Genomic DNA, 26,683 nt, shown 5'->3' with positions numbered 1-26,683 from the left:
AAAATGTATTACACAATTTACATAATTAACAATTAAGTTATTAATATTAAACATGAATTATTCATTAAGTAAAATTAATTTACTTCCCACCCTTACAAAACCCACAACCCGCACCTGAAATGTGGGCTTGTTACCACTGACTGTGGATAGGTGTGTTGTCTGTGCATACCAATTTATTTCAGGTCAACCTCATTGTGTGGGATGAGTTCCATGGACATGGTGAGTATGTGTTGTAGTGCCATAGCGGTGTGTCTCCCTCACATGTGTCACATCACCATGACTCACATAACGGTGGTCACATTGTTGTAGTATAGAAAGCATGTTGGCTGTTTGGAACTACTGAGAAGAATAGCAAGTAATAAAAGAACGACCAAGAAGAGAGAGAAAAGACTAACTCATTCTTTTGTAAATGTGTTTGAATTGTTTTGTGAAAACACTCAATGCTTCTAAGCATTTATAATCAGTACGTGTGCTAAGGACTGCTTTCTATTCTGTACTGGGTCAAGGCCCATGATTCTGGGAAGAAGGGTGGTACTTCTCACCTTGTAGCACCGTTATTCACTTAGTTCAGGACATAAATACATGTGAATTTTCCCTGTGGCGCCTTTACCTAAAACAAACACCACCGTTTACAGTATTTCACATTGTTGTAGTATTTGGCATGCACTGTGTTGTTTAGCATATCAACATCTCCATGACACATTACAAGTTGGAATCAAACCAGAGGCAAGTATGGTGTACTGGTGAGTTTATTTACAAACATGTGTGAGGATAGTGCACAGGATGGTGTGTGCTGTACATTGGGTTTTGAATCCAAAGTTCACAGTAGAGTTGGAAGTGTTGGTAGCTGAAATGTCCAGAGTAAAGTCCACAGTCATCTGCTACATTGGACCAACATGAACCCTCCATGTCATGTAGGCGAATTGTGTCAGATACGACAAGGTGAACGGGTTGCGCACAAAGAACATTGTCCAAAACAGGTTTAGAGGCCCTGGGGGATGTGCAGGGACATCTGCGTCTCACTTGTCCTTCTTCAGACGACCCCTCTTCTTCTTCGTGGGGAGGATCCTCAGGTGCAGGCGTCAGCGGTGCAGGGGAATCTCCGCCAGAGTCATCCTCCCTCCCTGCGGCACTGGCAGATGGTGTGGCAACAGATGTTGTGGCCACACAGGGAGGTGTGGACATGTTTGTGCTTATCTGGCAGAGGCATTGGAGTATGTCCCGATGCACCGCAGTAAGTGCATCCCACCTTGTCTCCATGGGGGCATGGTGGGCAGCCTGCTCCTGTTGAATGTCCTTGAGGATCCCCACTACCTGGCCGAATCCTCCGGTGCTATGTTGGTACGCATCTATGATGCGTGCCAGTTGGGGGGTCATCATGCAGTCCAGACCCCTCCGCAATGCGCGCCCTCTGCCTACCACCCCTCCCAGCACCCCTATCCACACGGACAGGGCCTGGGGCGGCACGCACAGGTGACACTGGGCCCTCTTGGGTGTTGTTGCTGGTGGTGTTGTCCGTAGCTTCCTGGGGGTCCTGTGTCCCTGTGCTGTCGGTGTTCTGTGGCCTTGGTCTGTCCGTGTTGGCGGGGGTTCCCTGTCTGTTGCCAGATGCTAGAGGTGTGGGTACAGGGGTGCAGATGTTGGTACTGCTGGTGCTGCATGATGACTCACACCAGAGGTGCCAGGTTGTTCGTCGTCATCCGAAGAGGACAGAGACGGATCCACACCAGAGAGCTGAGGGTCCACCAGAGTCTGGGACAGGGACTCCTCTTTATTTGGTGCTGTGTCCCCAGCACCACCTGTGTTTGGAAGAGACACACAATGTAAGTTATGTTTCTACAGGCATCAATGGTTCACATACATGACATTTTCTACTGTACGTCAGGATGCGTGCCTGTACACTGCTTTGTCCAAGGTTGTCACGGACAGAGATTGATATTGTTGTGGCACATTGCCCAGCCAAAATTAAACATTTCAATGTGCATGTCGAAGTGTGTGCCTGCCCAGCTCATGTATAGATTTGTCTGTACATGGCCATTACTACTCAAGGGCCATCACGTTGCTGACACAGGTGTGTCATCCCTGTACACATTTGAGCTTTAACAAAGACATACGTGCAATTCCACTGAGGAGATGTTGTAAGATTGGGGCATGTGTGGTAGCAGATTTTGCTAGTCTTTGTGTGTCACATTGGTGTATTGGTACGACATGGTCACAGTCCGGTATGCCTGAGTTCTCTTTGGAGAAAGTGTTTTTTTACAGTGTTCCTAGTTCCCATCTCATTTCATACAAGTGATGATGTCACCATCGTTAATGAGTCTGGTGCTGAGTTTTGTATGTGCATATGTGATTTGACTTGTCAATGTTCTCAATGGTGACATAGATTGGGCGAGGCAGCACTCTGGCTTTTCAATGCCCATGACAGTGAGAGCCGGTGGTGTGTGTGTTGCAGTTTGGCTGCTGTGAGTAGCATGTCTCCTCCAATGCAGTCCAGGTTAGACCATGTGTATACAGTGTCTATGTCAGTGAGTGGTGTGTTGTGTGAAGGATGCATATGTTGCAGCGCGATGTAGGAGTGAAATGCAGCTCACAACAGCACTGAGTGTGAATGAGACCATGCTATGGTGTCGGCTATATTGGTGTGTCCATTCCATTCACTGTCAGAAGACCCCTGTCAATGATGTATATGTGAGTTCCTGCGTGTTATGTGCAATGTACTATATATGGCTCTCCACACTTGTCATCTGCAAAACACACCTCCCCAGCCAGGCCAGGGGGCACCCCTGGACACTGCATCCCCAGACAGTGAGTTTGAACATGCGGTTGCATTTCTCAGGCCCACGTGTCAGACATCTTGCCCGGGCATCATCTTTGTGAGTGACTGGTACCACTTGTGCAATGTGTTTTAGCATAGAAGGTGTGTGTATGGCCAGCATCGGTATTATTTGTTTTCAAGTCAGGGCCTCCTTCTCCCCCAGGCCAGTTATCCCATCATGAAGCGTGCCACCATTGCAGTGGGTGCAGGTTAACTTTCAGGATGTCAGTCAGTGCAGTCCTGGTGTTTGTTGTTGCCCAGTTCCCAGCATGGCCTTGTGCTCCCCACAACAGAGCCCAGAGTCAGACATCTTGTCAGTCCATTCCCACTCCCTGTGAGGCGAGCATGGTTCAGTGTGAGCTTGCTGGGTCATGTGGGTGGGTGGGGAATGTCTGTGACTGCAACTCCCATCATGCTTTTGGCTACACCCCCTTCCCAGCATGCCCATACTTCCTTTCTTTTGACTCTGCTTACCTGTGAGGGGGTGTGACAGCAATGGCAAGATGGCTGACTGTGCAGTCCTGGTGTTTGTTGGTGCACAGTTCCCAGCATGGCCTTGTGCTCCCCACAACAGAGCCCAGTGTCAGACATCTTGTCAGTCCATTCCCACTCCCTGTGAGGCGAGCATGGTTCAGGGTGAGCTTGCTGGGCCATGCGGGTCGGTGGGGAATGTCTGTGACTGCAACTCCTATTATGCTTTTGGCTACACCCACCTTCCCAGCATGCCCATACTTCCTTCCTTTTGACTCTGCTTCCCTGTGAGGGAGTGTGACAGCAATGGCAAGATGGCTGACTGTGAAGTCCTGGTGTTTGTTTGGCTACAAGTCCAAAGAGCCCCTGTGCTTCACACAGCAGCACCCAGTGCGGTGTATCTTAGGGTGATATCTCACTACAGTGCGAGTCAATGCATTCTACCCGGTGAGTTGTGTGGAGTTTGTGTTGAGGGGTGTGTGTGTCTCCCCATGCTAGTAAGTATGGTCAGAGCTGTCAGTCCTCCTTCCCACCTGGCCAGACATCCCACCATGAAACGTGCTTCCATTGGAGGGCGTGCAAGTTGTCTTTCAGGATGTCAGTCAGTGGTGTCCTGCTTCTGATTTGCGCACAGCCCCTACCAAGGCCTTGTGCTCCCCACAGCAGGACCCAGTGTCAGCCATCTTGTCATTAATTTTCCACTCCCTGTGATGTGGGCATGGTTCAGAGAGGTCTTGATGGGCCAATTTGGAGGGGGAGCATTATCTGTGACTACAAACCCCATCATGCCTTTGGATACACTCACTTCACCTGCATACCCACTATTCCTTCCTGTCAGTCAGCTGCACTGTGAGGTAGTGTGTTTGTGGTGGCAAACTGTCTGACAGTGTTTATTTGGCTTTGTGCCACTGCCTTGCTCTATTTGTTGGTAGGTTTGTACATGTCATGACACAGTTACAAGTCACTATGAGATGGCAGGTATTGTGTTTGTCTGACTAGCATAAACATCTTGGGATGATTATCTATTGGTTTTTGTGGCTTTGCTAATGGTGCATGGTTTCACTGTCCCCTTGCCACACAATATTGAGTATGTTGGTTGTGTACTCACCAGGCTCTGGTATGTCTGCTAGACCATGGACGCTCTCTGGTGGTAGGATGTCCCGCACCTTCTCCTCCCAGGACCTGAAGTATACTGGTTTGGCAGGAGGGCCACCACCAGTGCGCTGAGTCAAGGCGTGATCTTTCTCGATGAGTTTCTTGACCCTCCTGAGCACGTCATAGTACCTGTTCTGGATATCGTCATTTGTGCGCAACGTTGGTGCTTGTGCGTTCACCTTGTCCACAATCCTCACCCACATCTTTGTTTTCTGTGACATGGGGGTCCTTTGGCCCAATGTACCAAACAAATGTGGCTCTACTCTGATGATCTCGTCTACCAGCAATTCTAACTCACTACCTGTGAACTTTGGATTCTTCTTTGGGGGCATGATGATGGGTGGTGGTGGTGAGTGATGTGTGTGTGAGGGTGCAAGTGAGGGTGGGTAAGTGTCGGTTTTGCTAGCTGTATGTGTGGGTGCTTTTGGTGAGGTGCTAATGGTGTGACAGTTGTGTGATGGTCGAGTTGTGGTTGTGAGTGTGTCTGTGGTTGCTGTGTGATGGTGTTTTCTGCTGGCTGTTGTCTTCTATTTGCAAAGGATCATGGTAGTGATTGATGTCCTTTATATAGGTGCAGTTGTGGGTGTGTCTTTGTTCCAAGTTTTTTGGGGGGATATTTATTGGCTTTGTCATTGCTTGTTTGGTCCTTTTTTTGTATTTTTTCCTTTGGGTTTTCTAGGCATGGAGGAGACGTTCTTCTGACCGAGACGGACGCTGATGTTGGCTCATGCGGGCTTCTCCGGCTCGTTCACGCTGACTTTCTTCTGTGTTTCATACGCGTCGGTCGTGGAGATCTCTATTGCTTCAGGTCCCTGTTTTCTGTGCATGTCGGTCATGCGGTTTGGGCTCTGTGCGAGTCCGTCTGGGTTTACACGCAGATCGGACATCGCGGGTACGTGTCGGTCGGGTTCATTCCTGGTACGTGTCGGGCGCTGCAAATCGCGTCCGTTTTCCCCGCGAATCATGATTTTTCCTACGGCTCGGTCATACGGCTTGTATTCCGTACGTGTCGGTTGTAATTCACACGCGTTGCATCGTACTGCACGGGTCGTACGGCGCCAGGCCATGTCGTTCGGTCTCCGTTCTGGGTCCGTGTCGGTCGGTATGTTTTGCGGCCGGAATCAGAATCGGCCCCTCTGTGTTGGCTCTTCCATTTCTCATATGACAGATAAAAATGGTATGTCCATTTGAGCCTTTTCATGGCTAAGGTATTATCTGGTTCAGTCGTGGTTTGAAAAAGATTTGAGTAAGTTATTCCACATCTAAGTTCCATTAGGAGTGGATAAAGGTCGTCTTATTTCCTTTCAATTATTTGGAACACCATTTACTGCAATAATGTATTAGTAACAAAGGTATAATCAAGCAGACTCCCTTTCGTTCCTATGTAATGGGTTTGATTAATTTATATCTGGATAAATTCAACCATTGAAGTTAATTAAGTTAATGAATGGCAAGCGGAATAATGTTGCCCAGAAACAGTTTTTTTTTTTTACATCGGCTTTCTGTGCTCATTTCTGGTATATCCCGTATAGATTTCAATGCCTGGGAGTGGTCTTTGCTTCTCTAATTCAAGCAAGAGATGTACCTTTTTTTGTTTTAAAAATAGCTTTCTTATATTTTTTACTCTGTTCCTCCCAAAAATGCAAGTGTTACTCAGTTCCTTCAACCACAATATTTCTACTTTCCTAAATTGGCTTGCATCCACTGAGTTCAAATGAGAACAAGTCGCTAGCATTATTGTTTCTCTTCTTGGAAGTTTTAGGAATCAAGGGACCTACTGTACCAGTTAACTAGGCAGTCAGGGCTGCTGTATTTACTTTGGTCAATCCTCTCTCTTATTTTTAGGGGGCGTTAATGCTTTATACTGTCTATTCATTGAAATCACAGATCTGTCCTTCTTTTTCTATCCCCAGTCAAAGGTTATCATATGATAGTCTGAGCAGTCAAACTACCTGATGTAGACATTACTAGCTGCAATCCAAGCTGTTCAGTGGGTTGGCGTGCATGAGTTGTGACAAAAAAACAGCCCCTACCATGATTTCCAAACTTTCTCAGCTGTGTATTATTATGGTCCTGGAATCCAAGGTTATAGTCTCCTAGCAGTATGACCTTGAATTTTGGTAGCATTGTCGACATGCAATATCTTGTAGATCATTCTTTTTTCCTATGGCTTCACAGAGGAGACATTATGGCCCCGATTATGAGTCTGGCGTTTCATGACCTGCCAGACTCGCGGGAAGCGGCAGTAACGTTCTCTTGACCATCCTATTATGATATGGGCGGTGGGACGGACACAGCTCTGCTGCATATGCCAGCAAACTGCCGTTCCCTGGCAGTGTTGCAGCACCATGAAAAGAGGCAGAGAGGAAATAAAGGGGGCCCTACAGGGTCTCCTTTTGCCTCGCGCCCTGTGGATGCACAAAGGGGGGGCACAGCATGTGCCCCCCTGTTTGCAAGCACACCAGTTCCTGCACACCATGGACTTTTCAGTCCATTCCGAGAAGGAACTGTTTTTGGCATACCTATTGCGGTGCCCATTTTCAGGGCATCGCCGTGGGAACATTAGAAACAAAGCCCATTAGAGAGGAGGAAAGCCCCATCAACTGTTGTTTTTGAATTTGTCACCCCGAGTGGGATGGGTATGCTCAGACGTGAGTCCCGTGCTCTCTTGCCACTGGAATCAAACTATCCTGGCTGAAGAGGGGTGAAACCCCGAAACCGGTCCTAGGATGCTTGGTTCCAGTCCAGGGAGGACCTGGCTTGGCAGTTCAGGCTGGACTGTTCACATGAGGCACAGGGTCAAGACTGATTTGCATATGGCTGGGTCAAACTGGAATGGCATGGTGAGCAAACAAACGATGGATTTAGGCCCAGATCTCTGTACTGGGGTGAATGTATGACATTGTTCTGCATTCTGTCCATCAACTGTTGTTTTTGCATTTGTCGCCCCGAGTGGGATGGGTATGCTCAGACGTGAGTCCCGTGCTCTCCATGCCACTGGAATCAAGCTACGCTGGCTGAAGAGGGGTGAAACCCTGAAACCGGTCCTAGGTTGCTTGGTTCCAGTCCAGGGAAGACCTGGCTTGGCAGTTCGGGCTGGACTGTTCCCATGAGGCACAGGGTCAAGACTGATTTGCATATGGCTGGGTTCAAACTGGAAAGGCATGGTGAGCAAAAAACGATGGATTTAGGCCCAGATCTCTGTACTGGAGTGAATGTATGACATTGTACTGCATTCTGTCCATCAACTGTTGTTTTTGCATTTGTCACCCCGAGTGGGACGGGTATGCTCAGACGTGAGTCCCGTGCTCTACATGCCACTGGGATCAAGCTATCCTAGCTGAAGAGAGGTGAAACCCCGAAACTGGTCCTTGGATGCTTGGTTCCAGTCCATGGAGGACCTGGCTTGGCAGTTCGGGCTGGTCTGTTCCCATGAGGCACAGGGTCAAGGCTGATTTGCATATGGCTGGGTTCAAACTGGAAAGGCATGGTGAGTAAAAAAATTATGGATTTAGGCCCAGATCTCTGTACTGGGGTGAATGTATGACATTGTTCTGCATTCTGGCCATCAACTGTTGTTTTTGCATTTGTCACCCCGAGTGGGACGGGTATGCTCAGACGTGAGTCCCGTGCTCTACATGCCACTGGAATCAAGCTATCCTGGCTGAAGAGGGGTGAAACCCTGAAACCGGCCCTAGGATGCTTGGTTCCAGTACAGGGAGGACCTGGCTTGGCAGTTCGGGCTGGACTGTTCCCATGAGGCACAGGGTCAAGGCTGATTTGCATATGGCTGGGTTCAAACTGGAAAGGCATGGTGAGTAAAAAAATTATGGATTTAGGCCCAGATCTCTGTACTGGGGTGAATGTATGACATTGTTCTGCATTCTGGCCATCAACTGTTGTTTTTGCATTTGTCACCCCGAGTGGGACGGGTATGCTCAGACGTGAGTCCCGTGCTCTACATGCCACTGGAATCAAGCTATCCTGGCTGAAGAGGGGTGAAACCCTGAAACCGGCCCTAGGATGCTTGGTTCCAGTACAGGGAGGACCTGGCTTGGCAGTTCGGGCTGGACTGTTCCCATGAGGCACAGGGTCTAGAATGATTTGCATATGGCTGGGTTCATATAGTGAAATGGGAGGTTGTGCAAATCCCTGCCCCCCCAAGGATATGGGCGTAGGACGGACACAGCTCGGCTGCATATGCCAGCAAACTGCCGTTCCCTGGCAGTGTTGCAGCACCATGAAAAGAGGCAGAGAGGAAATAAAGGGGGCCCTACAGGGCCTCCTTTTGCCTCGCGCCCTGTGGATGCACAAAGGGGGGGCACAGCATGTGCCCCCCTGTGTGCATGCACACCAGTTCCTGCACACCATGGACTTTTCAGTCCATTCCGAGAAGGAACTGTTTTTGGCATACCTATTGCGGTGCCCATTTTCAGGGCATCGCCGTGGGAACATTAGATACAAAGCCCATTAGACAGGAGGAAAGCCCTAATCTGGCGGTGGTTTGACCATGGCTTTGGTGGTCTAGTGGGGGCAGACCCGGCACCGCACCGCCAAAGTCATAATCCAGCACTAAATGACTATGATCTGAATTACCTATCTGTACTTGTAACTTTTTTCAATCACAGATGGCTGCTGCTCTCCCTCCTTTAAAATCAGATGTGTCTGCTGTATAAAAGGTGCATAAATAAGGTACCACAACAGACAAACGTGAGCCAGATGTTGTATCTTGTCATGTTTCTGTGACCAGAAAAATGCCTAACTTATCCTTCAAAGTGAGATCTCTAATTTAAATACTATGAGTATTAAGCAACCTAACATCTACTAGTGCATATGTTATGAGGACCTTTTTCCCCGGGCTAGGGATTTAAGGAAAGTTGAGGACAGTGCTACCTTGGAAAATCTATCCATATGCACATCTGATCTGAATCCTTAAGCTGAATCCCATCCTATGGTTCAGAAATGTAAGGATGAAGTTTGCATTCTGACTGCCTTTGGCTCCCTACTAGCATGTGGCACAAACTCCTATCAGGGAATAGACTTTGAATTGTTCCCATTTGAACTTATCCACCCACTACCAGCAAGAACAGCTAAATTATCTGAAGCAACCATAAGGATCCTGCCACTGAATATATCATCCTCTTATCCAGGACCAAATTCAGACTGTTTCTCATCCAGGCGAGCCAAATGTTTATCTTCATAAGAAGCTACTAAACCACAAAGAGGTACAATAGACTAAACTGTGCTGCAATTCTGCATGCCACCCTTGGATCTCACAGATCTCTGTGCTGGGGTGAATGTATGACATTGTTCTGCATTCTGTCCATCAACTGTTGTTTTTGCATTTGTCGCCCCGAGTGGGATGGGTATGCTCAGACGTGAGTCCCGTGCTCTCCATGCCACTGGAATCAAGCTACGCTGGATGAAGAGGGGTGAAACCCCGAAACCGGTCCTAGGATGCTTGGTTCCAGTCCAGGGAGAACCTGGCTTGGTAGTTCGGGCTGGACTGTTCCCATGAGGCACAGGGTCAAGACTGATTTGCATATGGCTGGGTTCAAACTGGAATGGCATGGTGAGCAAACAAACGATGGATTTAGTCCCAGATCTCTGTACTGGGGTGAATGTATGACATTGTTCTGCATTCTGTCCATCAACTGTTGTTTTTGCATTGGTCACCCCGAGTGGGACGGGTAGGTTCAGACGTGAGTCCCGTGCTCTACATGCCACTGGAATCAAGCTATCCTGGCTGAAGAGGGGTGAAACCCTGAAACCGGTCCTAGGTTGCTTGGTTCCAGTCCAGGGGAGACCTGGCTTGGCTGTTCGGGCTGGACTGTTCCCATGAGGCACAGGGTCAAAACTAATTTGCATATGGCTGGGTTCAAACTGGAAAGGCATGGTGAGCAAAAAAACGATGGATTTAGGCCCAGATCTCTGTACTGGAGTGAATGTATGACATTGTACTGCATTCTGTCCATCAACTGTTGTTTTTGCATTTGTCACCCCGAGTGGGACGGGTATGCTCAGACGTGAGTCCCGTGCTCTACATGCCACTGGAATCAAGCTATCCTGGCTGAAGAGGGGTGAAACCCCGAAACTGGTCCTTGGATGCTTGGTTCCAGTCCATGGAGGACCTGGCTTGGCAGTTCGGGCTGGTCTGTTCCCATGAGGCACAGGGTCAAGGCTGATTTGCATATGGCTGGGTTCGAACTGGAAAGGCATGGTGAGCAAAAAAACGATGGATTTAGGCCCAGATCTCTGTACTGGGGTGAATGTATGACATTGTTCTGCATTCTGTCCATCACCTATTGTTGTTGTTTTTGCAGCGGTCGCATTCACACCTTTCTCTATGGGAGTATGTGTTACGGCCGTATACCGGCCGAAGCACAAACTCCCATAGTGAAATGGGAGGTTGTGCAAATCCCTGCCCCCCCAAGGAAAGCATCTCAAGGTGCCTACCACAAGGTGCAGGGCTTAACAGGGGGCCCCATAGGTGCCCCCACGTCCCCCAACCAGAGGCTGCAAGGAAAAGGGGGCCCTGCCAGGGGCCCCCAAACTTGCTTTCCGACAGGCTTTCCGTGCCGGAAAGTCAGATATGGAAAGCCTGTCAGAAACTGAACATTGTAATCCCGAAGGTGGAAACACCTTCCTATGGGATTACGGGCTGGTCTCCGACTGGCGGACGGGCTCCTGGAGCCCATCGGAAGCCAGCTGGAATGACCGGCCGGTTTCACTTCCAACCGGCTGTATTGTAATCAGCCGGTCAGAATTGAAACCGATGAGCTTGGTTGTAAAGCCTCCGACCCTAGGTGCCCCCCCAACTGGAGGCCGCAAGCGAAAGGAGGCCGTGCTAGGGGTCACCAAACACACTTTCTGACTGGGTTTCATGTTGGAAAGGCCAGCATGGAAACCATGCTGAAAACCATGCCTCGCAATCCAGATGGAATAAACCGCCGTCCATTTGGATTACGTGCCAGTTCCGACAGGCCATTGGGCTCCATGAGCCCGTTGGAAGCTAGCCGGAATAACCGGCCAGTTTCACTTCTGACCAGCTGAATCAAAATCAGCTGGTCAGAATTGAAACTGATGATGTCAGTCGTAAGGTACGACCGACATCGTAATAGGCCCCTTAATGTGTTCTTAACAACAGTGGGAACCATCAAAGAAGGAAATTAAAAATGTAACATATTGTGGGGTGCTTGGTGAAAGAATGACAAAGTACCTGCAGTTGTGAAATTTGTATTTGCTCAGAAACTGATTGAGAAAGAATGACAAGCACTGCCATTAAAGCAAACCTATGGATCACAATCAGTGTTAGTTCTGCTATTCCTATTGCAGACTTCATATCCTTGAAAAAGCCCAGCTACCAGACTTGTACATCAGAAACTGCTATTTTTTTGTATAAACTCAAAGAGTTGTGGAATGCTGCTTAAGCCTCAGGGTGCCACACTTACACTATAAGGCACACAGTTAGTTGGTGTCACAATACTCTAGAGTCACACTAATGAACCACTAATGTTCTACATAGTGGAACCCTGACCCATGCAGTGTAAGGTTCATTCAGTCCTTCATTGGTTAGGCGCTGAAGACTTTAAAAAATGTAAACATCACATAAAACCTCCATTTCACTGAAACAAAAGGACACAGACATAGAAAGACAATGGTTTAAACACTTCAGCACTTGGCAGCATCGTTCTCCCATACATCAGGGTGAAATTGTTGAACTTCCAGGCCCACACAGCAGATGCAACAAACTCCAACATGAAAAGGAACTGGCTGCTCTAGTTCCACTACGGTACAAAAGGGGGTGGTGATGGACGGAGCATCAGAACCAATCAAACACTCACACCCAGTCCACAGATCTGGGTTTGATCCATCACCGTTCTTTAGCCCACTCTGCCACCCCAGTTCAGACATGGCCATATGCAAATCAGTCTGACCCTGTGCCTCATGGGAACAGTCCAGCCCGAACTGCCAAGCCATGCCTTCCCTGGACCGGAAACAAGCTTCCTAGGACCGGTTTCTGGCATTTCAGCCGTCAACAGATCTGGGTTTGATCCATCACCGGGGTGGCAGAATGGGCTAAAGAACGGTGATGGATCAAACCCGGATCTGTTGACTGGGTGTGAGTGTTTGATTGGTTCTGATGCTCCGTCCATCACCACCCCCTTTTGTACCGCTTTGTTCACCATCAGTTGGCAGGGTATGCTCAGAAGTAGCGTGGCATACAAAGAATGATAAGTTTGTGGAAAATTTCATAATGTGGAACCGTTTCATTGATGATCTCCTAATTATCTGGGACGGCACAGAGGCAGAATTATATGATTACTTTGAAGTTCTGAATAACAGTGTCGGAAATCTAAAATTCACATACAACATCAGCAGTGAGAAGATAACTTTCCTGTATACTGAAATCTATAGAAAAAATAATCAAATCCACACTACTCTACATCGAAAATCTACAGCAACTAATGCCACACTACAAGCAACCAGTTTTCACCAACCATCGGTCATTGCAAACATACCGTATGGCGAATTTCTGAGGATTCGGAGAATTTGTACAGAACCAGAAGAATGGCAAAAACATAGCATGGCAACAGCTAAGAGATTTGAGGAACGACAATATAGCAGAAGCATCATAAAAAAATGCCTAATAAAATCTACTGCGAAATCAAGAGAGGAATGCTTAATCCCGAAACATTGTAAAACATCAGAAGAATCTGAATCAATCAGATTGATAATGGACTTCTCTAAGGAAGCAAAGGATATAACGTCAATTTTACGAAGAAATTGGAAAATACTACAAATGGATAATACCGTGAGTAAATTTATTGGAAAACATCCAAACATCACATACCGCAGAGCAAGCAACATAAAAGATCGACTGATTCATAGCCACTATTAAGGAAACACCCCAAAAAATCAATGGGGTTTGTAAAATGTCATAACTGTAAAGCTTGCCAAATTGGCAAACCAATTACTCAAATCAAATTGGCAAACAATAAAATTTGGAAAATCAAAAATTTAATAACCTGCAAAAGCACATTCACGGTATATGTAATTGAATGCCCATGCCCTCTAAAAAAGTGGGCAGTACCATATGCGAACTTAAAAAAAGAATTCTGGAGCATGTAAGGGCTACAATAAATAAGGACAAAATGAATGCAGTGGCCAAACATATGGAACAATTTCACGCAAGTGATTGGAAAACTTTGAAATTCTACGGAATTGAGACAGCACCACAAACCATCCGTGGAGGAAACAGAGAAAGGACATTGCGACAGAAAGAATAACGCCATATTTTGAACCTGAGAAGTCTCGCACCACATGGATTGAATCAAAGTGAAGAGATGTATATACACTTGTAAATTGCCAAACCTGGCCCATTAGTTGTAAAAACTCCTCACAGCAGAGAGAAGAGAAAAAAATCTTTTTTGAACGTAGAGAAAAAATAAAATCTGACATTTGTATAAAACCATATGGAACAAAAATGTAGAATTGAAATAACAGACCATCATATACCCACTCGAGGGTTAATATCGTTATGAAATAGAAATGAAAATTTGCTTTAGAAATAATTTTCAGAAAAGAAATTAATACATAGATGAATCGAAAATGTGGACAACGACTAAATCATTGGTTGGAAACAAGATCAAGTCAAATAGAATTAATGTATGTTATGAATATTTCTTTGAAAATTAGGTGAAAAAATAGTAAATTTTTGGATTCCATATGCATTTTCTATGTTCACACAATGTTTCAATCACTATAATGATTAATTTTTCTCACTGAGCACAACTTAATTTAATTTAATTTCAAAAATAAGTTATCAGCACTACATATCCCAGAATACTAGGAGGTTGACACACATACACTCCTATAAAAACTAAACAGGAAATGACATCATTTTTGTTTAAAAAAAAGTTGTAAAAGTATTAATACTGTTTGTGTTTATCACCACCTTGATCGTGAGCAAGGTCTTATGCTAAGACCGAAACGCGTAGATCATCTGCCTTTTCTAATGATGGATTTGTATTTGAAAATTAAAACGGAAAACTGCTAAACACTCCAGACGCGAGTGCGACCCGTTCTTTTAATTCCCGCGCTGGAGGGAAATGAGGCTTTTGGATTTATAACGGCTTGGCTCTGCCGTTGGATATCGCACCATTAAGAGAGCACTGGCTACACCCGACGAGAGGAGCCACACTTGGAGTTATATATATATATATATATATATATTTTTTTTTTCGCCACGTTCTCCCGTCAACTTCCCTGCTCTCAACACAGCGGGTGCACCAGCCGCGAGGACGAAAACTCGCGAATTCACGCTAGCCACAGTTCAGAGATTGCTGCGCACTCCAACCAGTTTTCTTAATTCATCAGATTTTTATTTGTTTGCAAACACGACAAAGTTACTGACAAACGCGTTTCAGCCTCCTGGCCTTTGTCAATGTCAGTGATTCCCTGCTCACACCCCCTATATAAACACATCATTTCATTGGTTAGCAGGGTTTCCAATCAAAGCAAAGAATATGCAACAGTGAAAAAGTAAAAATAAAAAACGGCCTCGCAGAGACTAAATACCACTTTGGGGAAAAGTCAGCCATTTTAACATTGTATTTCATCGCATTGAACAGAATGACAGTATCCCATTGAATACCACACTTTCACAGGAAAATCTAATGAAAAGCAATGAATTCATTCCTCGAATGGAGTTTGATCATAATGGAGTTTTACCTGTCTCAGTGAATCATATGCTGCTCATTTGAGATGACATGCCCCTATATGTTTCTTTGAGATTTATAAATCCCTAAAATAGGGTGGGCGTGTGAACAGCGTTGTTAGAATATTTGATAACAATCAATTCGAAATAAAGCTCTATATGAGCAAACTCAAATTTCTACTGTCTATTATGCTTACGGTATTTTATCTTGGACTGCCAATTTTTCCCAATTATTCAGCTCTAGAGGCACAGCGCATTGTTTCTACCAGTGTAATTTTTATCCGATAAATGACCACAACTCCTCCTCCTGGTTAAGCCCCCCCGGGATCCTGGTACGCAGTTCCACTATGAGTTTGGCCTCCAGCTGTCTTAGTGTTTTCACTCTGTCTCCCCCTCTTTCAGCTGGCTGAATCTGGTCTAGGCAAAAATATGTTAATTTGTCACTCCTAGCCTCGTGCATGTTGGCAAAATGTCTTGCCACTGGGTATGTTCTATCCCTGTTGGTTATTGCACGTTTGTGCTCTAATACCCGTTTTTTTGCCGGGTGTATCGTGCTTCCAATATACTGTAATCCGCAGGGGCAGATTAAACAGTATACCACGAAGTTGGAGTTGCAGTTCAGCAATTTATCAATAGGCCTTCTGTCCTTCTTTCCAGGTATAGAGTAGTCTTTGACCTTTTTGCAATTCTTGCAGGCCTTGCAATTCATGCATGGAAAAAAGCCCGTGGCCAAAGGCTTGGTCCGGGGTTTGTCCTCAAAGTGGCTGCGCACCAGGATATCTTTTAAGGAAGAGCTCTTACTATAGGTGATGTCAGGACCCGAGGGGATCAGTTTCCCAAGGACCCCATCCGTCAGTAAAATATTCCAGTTTCTCTGAATGAGATTCCTGAGTTTTTGAGCCTCAGATGAGTAGGTCATGATTAGCCTGACTTTACCTTGTTCTTCTTCCGTTCCCTTCTTGTCTACTTGTTTCTGAGCTAGCAATTCTGGCCTGCTTCTGCTGCTTGCCTTGACTGTTGCTTCCTGCAGAACCTTGTTGGTATACCCCCTATCCCTAAATCTCTCTAGGGATTCAGTGGCTGCTTCTAGGAAGTCATCCGGTCGGGAGCAGTTCCTCTTGAGTCTTAGGAGCTCCCCGTATGGTATGCTGTTAATTAGGTTACGGGGATGCTGACTCCAAGAGTGCAGAACTGTATTCCCTGCTGTGGGCTTTCGATATAGCTTGGTACAAATCTTGTTGTCTGTCACAAAGACTAGGAGATCTAGAAATGCTACCTCCTTGTCACTGATGTTACTTGTGAACTGTAGATTCAGCTCGTTCTCATTGAGGGATCTTATATAATCTTCTGCCTCTGTGCGTGTACCTCTCCATACTATGAAGAGGTCGTCGATGTACCTTGTCCATAGAGCTATCTTGTCTAGCCAGATTTCATTTCTGCCCGCCCAGGCCACGTGCTTCTCCCACCGGCCCACGAAGAGATTCGCGTAGCTGGGGGCGAAGCACGTGCCCATCGCGGTGCCCTGTATCTGCAGGTACAGCTCCCCCGCAAACAGAAAAATGTTGTTGTGTAGGCAAAAGGATGCTATTTCTAGTAGCATTTTATTATGTTCCTGAAGCTTCAGGGATCTGGTCTTTAGAAAAAACTCAAGAGCTGCTAACCCTTGTGAGTGTCTAATGCTAGTATATAGACTGGTTATGTCTAATGTGATTAGCAGAAATTCAGTGTCCCAGATAATGTTCTGTATCTGACGAATGAAGTCGGTTGAGTCCAGGATGAATGAACTGAGGTCCTTTACCATTGGGAATAGGAAAGAGTCCACGTAAATGGAAGCCTTCTCGAGGAGACTTCCCAGCGAGGACACTATTGGGCGTCCTGGCGGTGCGTTGATGTCCTTGTGGACCTTTGGAAGGTGGTAAAAAGTGGGCAGAACTGGACATTCGACCCTCATATATTGAAATTCGTTGACCTCTAGAATTCCTTTACTGCTCCATTCTTCCAGAAGGTCATGGAAGGCCTGTATACTTTTATTATAGTCCTCTCTCTTGATGAGTCTATAGCTTTGTGAGTCGCCTAATAAGCGAAGGGCCTCCCGTTTGTACAGTTCCTTGGTCATTAATACGACGTTCCCTCCTTTATCTGATTGTTTAATCACCAGTTTGGGGTCGTCTCTTAGGGATTTCACAGCTTCCCACTGTTTTCTTGTGAGATTATATTTTCTTCTCCCCCCGGGAGTGATGGTGGCAACTCTGAATTTGTCAAGGTCCTTGATTACCGCCTCGTGGAAGCAGTCAATCGCATCATGTGGGGTCTGCGGGATAAATTTAGATCGTGGTTTGAACTCACTTTTCCCGCTGCTCTGTTCAATCCCAGTCTCTGCTAGTAATTGAGTGTTGCTTTGAATGTCCACATCACCCTCCACTAGCTCGGATTCGTGGAGATCACGGATCGTTGTCAGGATTTCCAGATCGCTGCCTACCAGGTTTCCCAAAGCCGATCCTTCCGTGTCTTGTTGTTTCTTCTTAGGGCCAGGGTGCATTGCGAAAATTTTACGAAGCTTAAGTTTGCGGACATATTGATACAAGTCGATACGTGTTGTCGTATAGTCCCATTTAGTCGTAGGGCAGAATGTCAACCCCTTTTGTAACACAGTTTTCTCCGTTTCTGTTAAAGTTCTTTCTGAGAGGTTGATAATGGAAAGGTTATTCACTTTCTCTTGCCGCCCCGCCTGCTCCTTGTAACCCGGGGTTCGTAATTTTGATTTGCCGATCTGCCCTCCTCGCCTTGTTTTCCGCCGCTTTGCTCTGGTGGACGGCTCTTTTGCGGGAATTTGCGCCATGTCTCCTTGATAAGGTGATATTCCTCGGGAAAATGCTGGTCCGTGTTGGCAGTAGCTCCCCCGGGATTCCTAGGGATCTCTGTTTTGGAGAGATCTGCTTCCGATTCTGATGTATCTCTTGGCGTGGCTGTGGCTTCGCCCCTCGCCTCTCTTAAGGCTCTTCTTGGAGCGTCGTATTTCTTCGCGAAAGTGAGCACTCTCCCACTCTCGTAATCCTGTTGGTCCCGTGCAAACTTTGTCTGTTTGCGTCTCTTTATATCGGTCTCATACGCCACCAGCCGGGTCCTCATGCGAGCTCTCAATGTGTCAGTGAGTTCTTTATCCGTGTCCTTCGCTATGTTTCCTTCTATCTCCTTGATTTCATCCAGTAGTTTTGCCCTATCGCTTTTGGCGTATTTCACCAGGATTTCCACCATCCCTTTGGCTGATGCCCTAGTATAGTCCGCCCATTCCTTCAGGAGATTGGGGTCTGGATTTTCGTAAGAGGGGACTGGCGGGCAGAAATGAAATCTGGCTAGACAAGATAGCTCTATGGACAAGGTACATCGACGACCTCTTCATAGTATGGAGAGGTACACGCACAGAGGTAGAAGATTATATAAGATCCCTCAATGAGAACGAGCTGAATCTACAGTTCACAAGTAACATCAGTGACAAGGAGGTAGCATTTCTAGATCTCCTAGTCTTTGTGACAGACAACAAGATTTGTACCAAGCTATATCGAAAGCCCACAGCAGGGAATACAGTTCTGCACTCTTGGAGTCAGCATCCCCGTAACCTAATTAACAGCATACCATACGGGGAGCTCCTAAGACTCAAGAGGAACTGCTCCCGACCGGATGACTTCCTAGAAGCAGCCACTGAATCCCTAGAGAGATTTAGGGATAGGGGGTATACCAACAAGGTTCTGCAGGAAGCAACAGTCAAGGCAAGCAGCAGAAGCAGGCCAGAATTGCTAGCTCAGAAACAAGTAGACAAGAAGGGAACGGAAGAAGAACAAGGTAAAGTCAGGCTAATCATGACCTACTCATCTGAGGCTCAAAAACTCAGGAATCTCATTCAGAGAAACTGGAATATTTTACTGACGGATGGGGTCCTTGGGAAACTGATCCCCTCGGGTCCTGACATCACCTATAGGAAGAGCTCTTCCTTAAAAGATATCCTGGTGCGCAGCCACTTTGAGGACAAACCCCGGACCAAGCCTTTGGCCACGGGCTTTTTTCCATGCATGAATTGCAAGGCCTGCAAGAATTGCAAAAAGGTCAAAGACTACTCTATACCTGGAAAGAAGGACAGAAGGCCTATTGATAAATTGCTGAACTGCAACTCCAACTTCGTGGTATACTGTTTAATCTGCCCCTGCGGATTACAGTATATTGGAAGCACGATACACCCGGCAAAAAAACGGGTATTAGAGCACAAACGTGCAATAACCAACAGGGATAGAACATACCCAGTGGCAAGACATTTTGCCAACATGCACGAGGCTAGGAGTGACAAATTAACATATTTTTGCCTAGACCAGATTCAGCCAGCTGAAAGAGGGGGAGACAGAGTGAAAACACTAAGACAGCTGGAGGCCAAACTCATAGTGGAACTGCGTACCAGGATCCCGGGGGGGCTTAACCAGGAGGAGGAGTTGTGGTCATTTATCGGATAAAAATTACACTGGTAGAAACAATGCGCTGTGCCTCTAGAGCTGAATAATTGGGAAAAATTGGCAGTCCAAGATAAAATACCGTAAGCATAATAGACAGTAGAAATTTGAGTTTGCTCATATAGAGCTTTATTTCGAATTGATTGTTATCAAATATTCTAACAACGCTGTTCACACGCCCACCCTATTTTAGGGATTTATAAATCTCAAAGAAACATATAGGGGCATGTCATCTCAAATGAGCAGCATATGATTCACTGAGACAGGTAAAACTCCATTATGATCAAACTCCATTCGAGGAATGAATTCATTGCTTTTCATTAGATTTTCCTGTGAAAGTGTGGTATTCAATGGGATACTGTCATTCTGTTCAATGCGATGAAATACAATGTTAAAATGGCTGACTTTTCCCCAAAGTGGTATTTAGTCTCTGCGAGGCCGTTTTTTATTTTTACTTTTTCACTGTTGCATATTCTTTGCTTTGATTGGAAACCCTGCTAACCAATGAAATGATGTGTTTATATAGGGGGTGTGAGCAGGGAATCACTGACATTGACAAAGGCCAGGAGGCTGAAACGCGTTTGTCAGTAACTTTGTCGTGTTTGCAAACAAATAAAAATCTGATGAATTAAGAAAACTGGTTGGAGTGCGCAGCAATCTCTGAACTGTGGCTAGCATATATATATATATATATATATATACATATATCTATATCCAAGGAACTCCACTGCACCTCGTTAAACAAATGGAGCACGGACCACAGATAAGTGCGCAGAATTTAGTTTATTTCCCCAAGCTTCTGTCGGCCATTACGCGTTTCGGCTCCAAGGATCACAAAATATTCCAAAGATATCCAGCAGGCAGGCCACCCGCTCTCACAGTGGCATAGCCTTCCATGGGCAGTGGCCCCAAATCTGGTTATCTTTGGAATATTTTGGAGAAACAGCCAGAGTCTGCTGAGGTACTTTACCTTGCACTTCGAGAATGGAAATGTTGAACTTTTAACCGAGCACGGACTGTCATGACTAATTAACAAACATGAGTAGTGCTTCGAATGCAAATTGCTGATAAAATGACCACTTAGCCCTACACGAAATTATTCCATAAGAGGCAAAAAGAGGACACATTTTTCTGTTTTATTTTGCAAACGAAGCATTGACAAAATCAGTACTAATAGGTGGGACGCATTGATTTTATCTTTACATCTGCAAAGGATTCTGGACATTGAAGTCCATGAAAAACTGAGGGTTACCATACCTTTAAATATTGCGCACGAGAGTCCTGCCTTACTGTTTATACTGCTAAACATTTAAAAATCGTCAGTTACTGTGTGTTTCATTATTACCTGTTGGTGTAATTAAATCCTTTCCCGAATCATTCCTTAAAAAAATAATGTTTTATGCACTTTCCAGAAAACATTGCAGGCCTACCGGAAATAGGTGTTACCTTAGAAGTGCAATGAGTAATAAAGTGCTGCAACGGTCTGTGAACATTCGCGAGATTTGGACATTGTGAGTGTTCGCCCTGTTGGGCTTTTGTACAAGAATAATTACGATTTTAATATTGACCTGTCAAAATGTTGTGGCCAAAATATCACCTGCCAAGATATTCTGGTTGTTTAGGTACGTATGTATAGGTAGGTATATATTTATTATTCTTAACTCCACATTTATGTTCTTTGCTGATATGTATCTTCAGGGAACATAGATAAAGAGTTGAGTATAGTAAATCCATACTTACATTTACATACTTACCTTTCCGATACTGTGGTGTCATTTTTTTTAAACATATTTTCATCCTCAATATTCCAGCCCTCAGCCCAGAAACACCTATTGCATTACTTACAATTTAAACTGCAAAAAATCCAACCAACTGAGGTAGTTCCATGGCAGGGAGAGACAAGTGCAACAAAGAAAATCAGCAGATCCTGACTCTGTGAATCAGGATCGATCATTTGCAGTCACAGCATGCGTTATTGCACAAGTAAATTAGATTAGTTGTGCAAAATGTTCTAGGGGGTCAGCCCTACAGTTTCTATAGGATTGTACTAGAAAGACTGAAGACTCGCTGGACCAAAAAGACCAAGAAATGTATAACTCGATTAGAAGAGTTACAAATCATTTTAAAAATGAAAAAACAAAATAGGCCAAAACCAGGTTTTCTGAAAAGCAAATACCTTTTCCAATAGTTCTTTCACAAATTCATTAGTCAGTGTTTCACACGTGAAAGGCCATTCCTCAATTGAAAGCCGGGGACGCTTCTGTCTTTGGGATTGTGTATTCTTCTGACTAGAACAGAAAAAACGTACACGCTGTCAGGCAGGTTAACATTTCATGGACAAAAAGTAACACAACTTAATAAATTCGGTCATGGGCAAAACCTGCTCAGACAATCTGCATAAATGCAGCACAACAGAACACAGTCATGTATGTTGCAATGGCAGTTTGATTTAGAAGACGCATGTGATAATTCACGGAAATATACAATATTTACAATATTCATAACGTGAGTTATTTACTAGCTATATTAAAAAAGTGCTATTTTGAGTCACCCTATTGATTATCGTTAGAGGATCACATCTGAGAGGTACAATAAATCACAAGTCATTTTGTGCAAACAGGTATTTTATTTATGATTCATTTCATTGTTTTTCATAGCACTGAACAATCAACATTGTTATGCTTTGTTATGTTATGTTAGTTTTGTAAGGCGCACAGCTACCAAACAAGGGTTTCCCAGCGCCGGCCTAAGAAACGGAAGCAGAAGAGATGAAAAAAAATTACTGATTGAACAACCAAGTTTTTAAAAGCTTACGAAAGTTCGCATATATTGTTTCACTACGAAGTGCTGTGGGGAGAGAGTTCCACAGGGATGGACCTAAGTAGGAAAACAAGCGACCTCCAGTCCTCGTAAGCTTGACTCTGGGAATCGAGAATTTTCCCTGGGTGGAGGAGCGTAACGAACGAGAGGGTTGGTAGGGCTGAACAAGGTTTTGCAGATATTGAGGATCTGTGCCGTCCTTGATCTTGAACATATATGCCAAGGCTTTAAACTTGGTACGGCTTTCGATCCTAAGCCAGTGCAGATCTCTTAGGGCACTAGAGGTGGGAGATGTTTTAGGAATCTGGCAGAGCAATCTTGCAGCTGAATTTTGAACTACCTGGAGCTTCCATATTACATCCTTATTAGCCCCCAGAAAAAGGATGTTCCCGTAGTCCAGTCTGGTGGTCACAAGCGCCTGGACGACGGTTGTTTGGTTATGGCTAGGAAGCATCCAGATGATTTTTTTAAACCATTTCAAATGGTAAAGCAGGTGGCTGCCATCTTCACCGCCTGTTGTTTCATCTATAATTTGTCATCGATAATAAAACCTAAATTGCGGACTTGATGGGTGGGCTGGGGAAGGATACCCACTTCAATAGGCCAGTGCTGGGGGCCCCAGAGATCTTTATTTTTATCCAGAATCAGGACCTCGGTTTTTTCTCCATTAAGTTTGAGTAAATTAGCTTGCATCTAAGATGCAATGTTACTCAAGCTGGCATGAAGAACGGATGGTCCAGGTAACTTTTCCGTTGTAAGGGAGAAGATGATTTGGGTGTCATCCACGTAAGAGAAAAGGGACAACCCGGCCTCCTCTGCGATCAATGCCAGAGGTTTAACATAAATATTAAACAGGAGGAGGCTTATGATGGAGCCCTGGGGTACCCCATGCGGGGAAAAATACGTTTTGTAGAGTTGTAGAGTGTATGTTGCATTTAGTAGAGTGTAATTATGTGGTGTGTAATTATGTGGCACTGAGTGGTATTTGGAGTGTATGTTGCATTGAGTGCAGTGTAATTATGTAGCATATAATTATGTGGCACTGTGTGTTATTATGTGGAGTGTATTTATGTTGCATTGAGTAGAGCGTCTATGATGGTGTGCCCAGTAAACAACAGCCTCAAAGACAGCTCAAGGGGCTAATGCACCTGCTACGAGGGTCTGTATGCAAGCCGTTCGCCACAGGTCTGACACAATCCTAAGGCAGCTCAGTAAACTAATGGATTTGCAGCAGAGTGCGTGTTTCTGTGGATGAGGGTGGGAGAGAGACCTGGTTAATACAGGCTGTAATCTCAATAACCGGTTCGATAGAGGGTTCAGTGCTTGCTGCAATGATCTATGGTACCTGCGACCCGTGAGCGTGAACAATCACAATCTCGGCGTAATACCTGGCTGTTAATGCAAACCAAAGTCAAACAGCTCACTGAGATGTGCACTAACAACAGCGATCTAAAAAATGGAGTTCTGGGCAGTGAAGATACCAGCATATGTGTGAGTATCCCATGTTTAATGGTTGCATTGCACGGAGGGGTGACGCACACCCAGGTAAGGGGTTATTACATAAGGTCAGCGAGGTGTTCCTGGCTCCGCACAGAGGCACCACATACCACAGCAACAAGAGGTGGCGAGAGCGGGAGATGCCAAGCCCCACCTGCCGCCTCAAAAGACGCAAGAGCCAGCAGCAGCCCACCACTATAATTCACCAACCATGATACTCTGCCACCACCGCGTTCCACGCATGAAACCCGCATTAGGGTTGGCAGTCCCGTGAGTCACTGTGAGAGTGTGTTTGGTGCATCCCTCCTGGCTCAGGACTAGGTCCAGAACTTACCATTGTCAAACGAGCAGGGCTAGGTCAACACCCGTCCATAGGATACTAGTATGTGGCATGACCAAAAATGTTTTAAAAAAACAAGATCGCAGGTGTGCAGTTTGGGTTTACAGAGCAGCGGACACAACTGTACCTCATGCAGTGTACATTCCTGTCCCAGCACAGGTGTACACTATTTTCTCTAAGGTTAGTGCAGATAGGATGCATTCTATTCCCTAATGAGCGTAGTGGCAACGTTAACGCCAGAGCGTGATTGCACCCCTGTAGCATGTTTGCATGTAAAACTCTAGCAGCCGCAAGCGTTCCACCCACTGGGCTAACTTCCTGTCTCTAGAAGCTGTAACCAGTTCCGCTTTCATGAAACCATCTCCTTAAGTCACCGTGGAGAACAGCGCCCACTTAAGCAGATCCCGGACCTCCCCAGCAGACCCATTAGGCTGTTCAGCGACATTTTACAAATGGTTTGTTGACCTTTCACCAAGCCCCTCGGCCGTCGCTGGCCCCTTCCGGTGCATGCCCAGCTCGGCCTTATCGGGTGACTGCAGCCCAGGAATGCCGCTCCATTTCCTGCGTGGCTGCAGCTCGAGCTCCCTGACAGCCCAGCAGGGTACAGACCCGGTTACCATGGCAAGCAGTGCTTTGTATTGGTATTTCGCCTGTCGATTAATCGTGTGATATACATGGAATGCTTTATGCAGTCACAGCACGTGAAAGGTGGCGCTCCGCCACTTTCACACAAGCATAACATGAAATGAGGGCCTGGCGAAGACCAGGGGAGGGGAGTGAGGCAAAGAGGTAGAGAGAGGATGCGAGGGACAGAAGCACGAAAGGAGAGAGAGAAAAATAAAAGAGCGACAGAAACCGAGGAAAGGAGAAGGAAAACAATGAACAAGAGAGGGAAGGACAAATCAGGATAGTGGGAGAAAGGGAAAAAGACAGAGGAGAGCAGAGGCACTGAGGGTAGGATGGTCCATGCTCGACAGAAAGGAAGCGGGAGCTAATCTATGACAGGAGAAGAGCAGACAAACAATAGGAGAAAGACCTCTGAGAGGGACAGTGAAACGACGATGGTGGGAAGATGCGGAGAGTAGAGAAAAGAAAGGGAGAGAAAAACAGTGTCAGATGAGACAGAGCGAAGGCAGGGGGAGGAGAGAAAAGTAAGTGGTGAGATGAAGTGAACAAGCCACGACAACGCTCTGGTTGATGTTTGGGAGGTGGGAGGTGTGTTCTGTGCAGAGAGGCATTACGGCGCTCTAGTAAATAAATAAATAAAACAAACGCGGTATGCGAAAGTGAAAGCGACCACGTTTGGAGCTGAAAGTGCACGCTGTGCTTAATGAGCCATGTCGAGGGAGGAAAGCCACGCTCGCTCCCGAGCAGCCGAGGCCAGGGCAGAGAGAAGGCAGGACATGCACCCGCCTTTGTCCAATTGTGTGCTGTCTTTCTTAGAAAGACGCACGCAAAGGCCAATAGGTGTGATGAAAAAAAAAGCACACGCACGAGCGTGTGGTGCGAGTTGAAAAGCCCTTACCAGAAGCCTCGCCTCGCAGCGCATGCGCGCTGGCCCAGGCGAGACCTAAAAAGGCTGCTCCAATGTGAAGAGCAGCTTGTCTGGATAGATGGTAAGATACAGAGGATTTGCAGACAGTGACTGACTCACAGATTCTCAGAGCAGATGTAATTGCCACTAGAAAGGCCATTTTAACTGAGTGGGCAGTTATGGAATAGCTCAAAGAGAACACAGATCAGACACGTAAGAACTAAATTTCCACTAGAGCATAATAAAAGGCATTGGTGGAAACATATGTTGGAGACCTTTAAAAAACCTATGTACAATAGGGAATTTAAAAAGGGACGGCAATCACAGAAATTACAAGATGGCAGAAAGATAAGCTATCAATATACCTAAAGAAGAGCCCTGCTGGGTAAAGGAACAGTAGACCTTGGGAAAGGGGTACTGACAGAGGATCAACATGTTGGGCGTGTGGACCATGACACAAACTTGTTCCAACGGCAGGCATATAACGTCTTAGAGGAGGGCCGCCATATAACATTGCAGACTACAGGCAGAAGGTATAAAGCTGTCAACTGTCATCGCTCAATCGCCACACACTAAGGCAAAGTATTTCAGGTTCAGGTGAAGAATCATGCCCTGTTGCTCCAATAGAAGATCCTCCTGAAGAGGCAGGCTTACTGGAATATTGATTCTCATGCTCAATCCTGAACCACAAGAATGATTTGGGCCCGGTCGTTCCTGATCTTCTTGAGAACTCTGGCCAGGAGTTTAATTGGGGGGAAAGCATAAAGGAGGCCGAAAAATGTCTCTGAGTGAGAGCTGGCTTGGAGATTACAGGGCGCAAAACTGCTGACATTGC

The 26,683-nt window shown here is 45.8% G+C and overlaps 1 protein-coding gene across 3 annotated transcripts in view; it reads right to left on the bottom strand.

Annotated features, from left to right (window-relative positions):
- The window catches only part of RFTN2 (raftlin family member 2), a 428,987-nt gene that overhangs the window by 312,223 nt on the left and 90,081 nt on the right, over positions 1-26,683 (bottom strand). For all 3 annotated transcript variants that reach the window (XM_085648739.1, XM_085648741.1, XM_085648740.1), the window contains exon 3: positions 21,834-21,945. In XM_085648739.1, the coding sequence (XP_085504865.1) occupies positions 21,834-21,945 (112 nt within the window). The remainder of the gene's footprint in view (positions 1-21,833; positions 21,946-26,683) is intronic.

The sequence above is a fragment of the Triturus cristatus genome, chromosome 3_2 (assembly GCF_964204655.1).
Source record: "Triturus cristatus chromosome 3_2, aTriCri1.1, whole genome shotgun sequence".
NCBI classification, from domain to species: Eukaryota; Metazoa; Chordata; class Amphibia; order Caudata; family Salamandridae; genus Triturus; species Triturus cristatus.
Note: the sequence above shows the minus strand (reverse complement) of the source record. Positions and strands in the feature narration are given on the sequence as shown.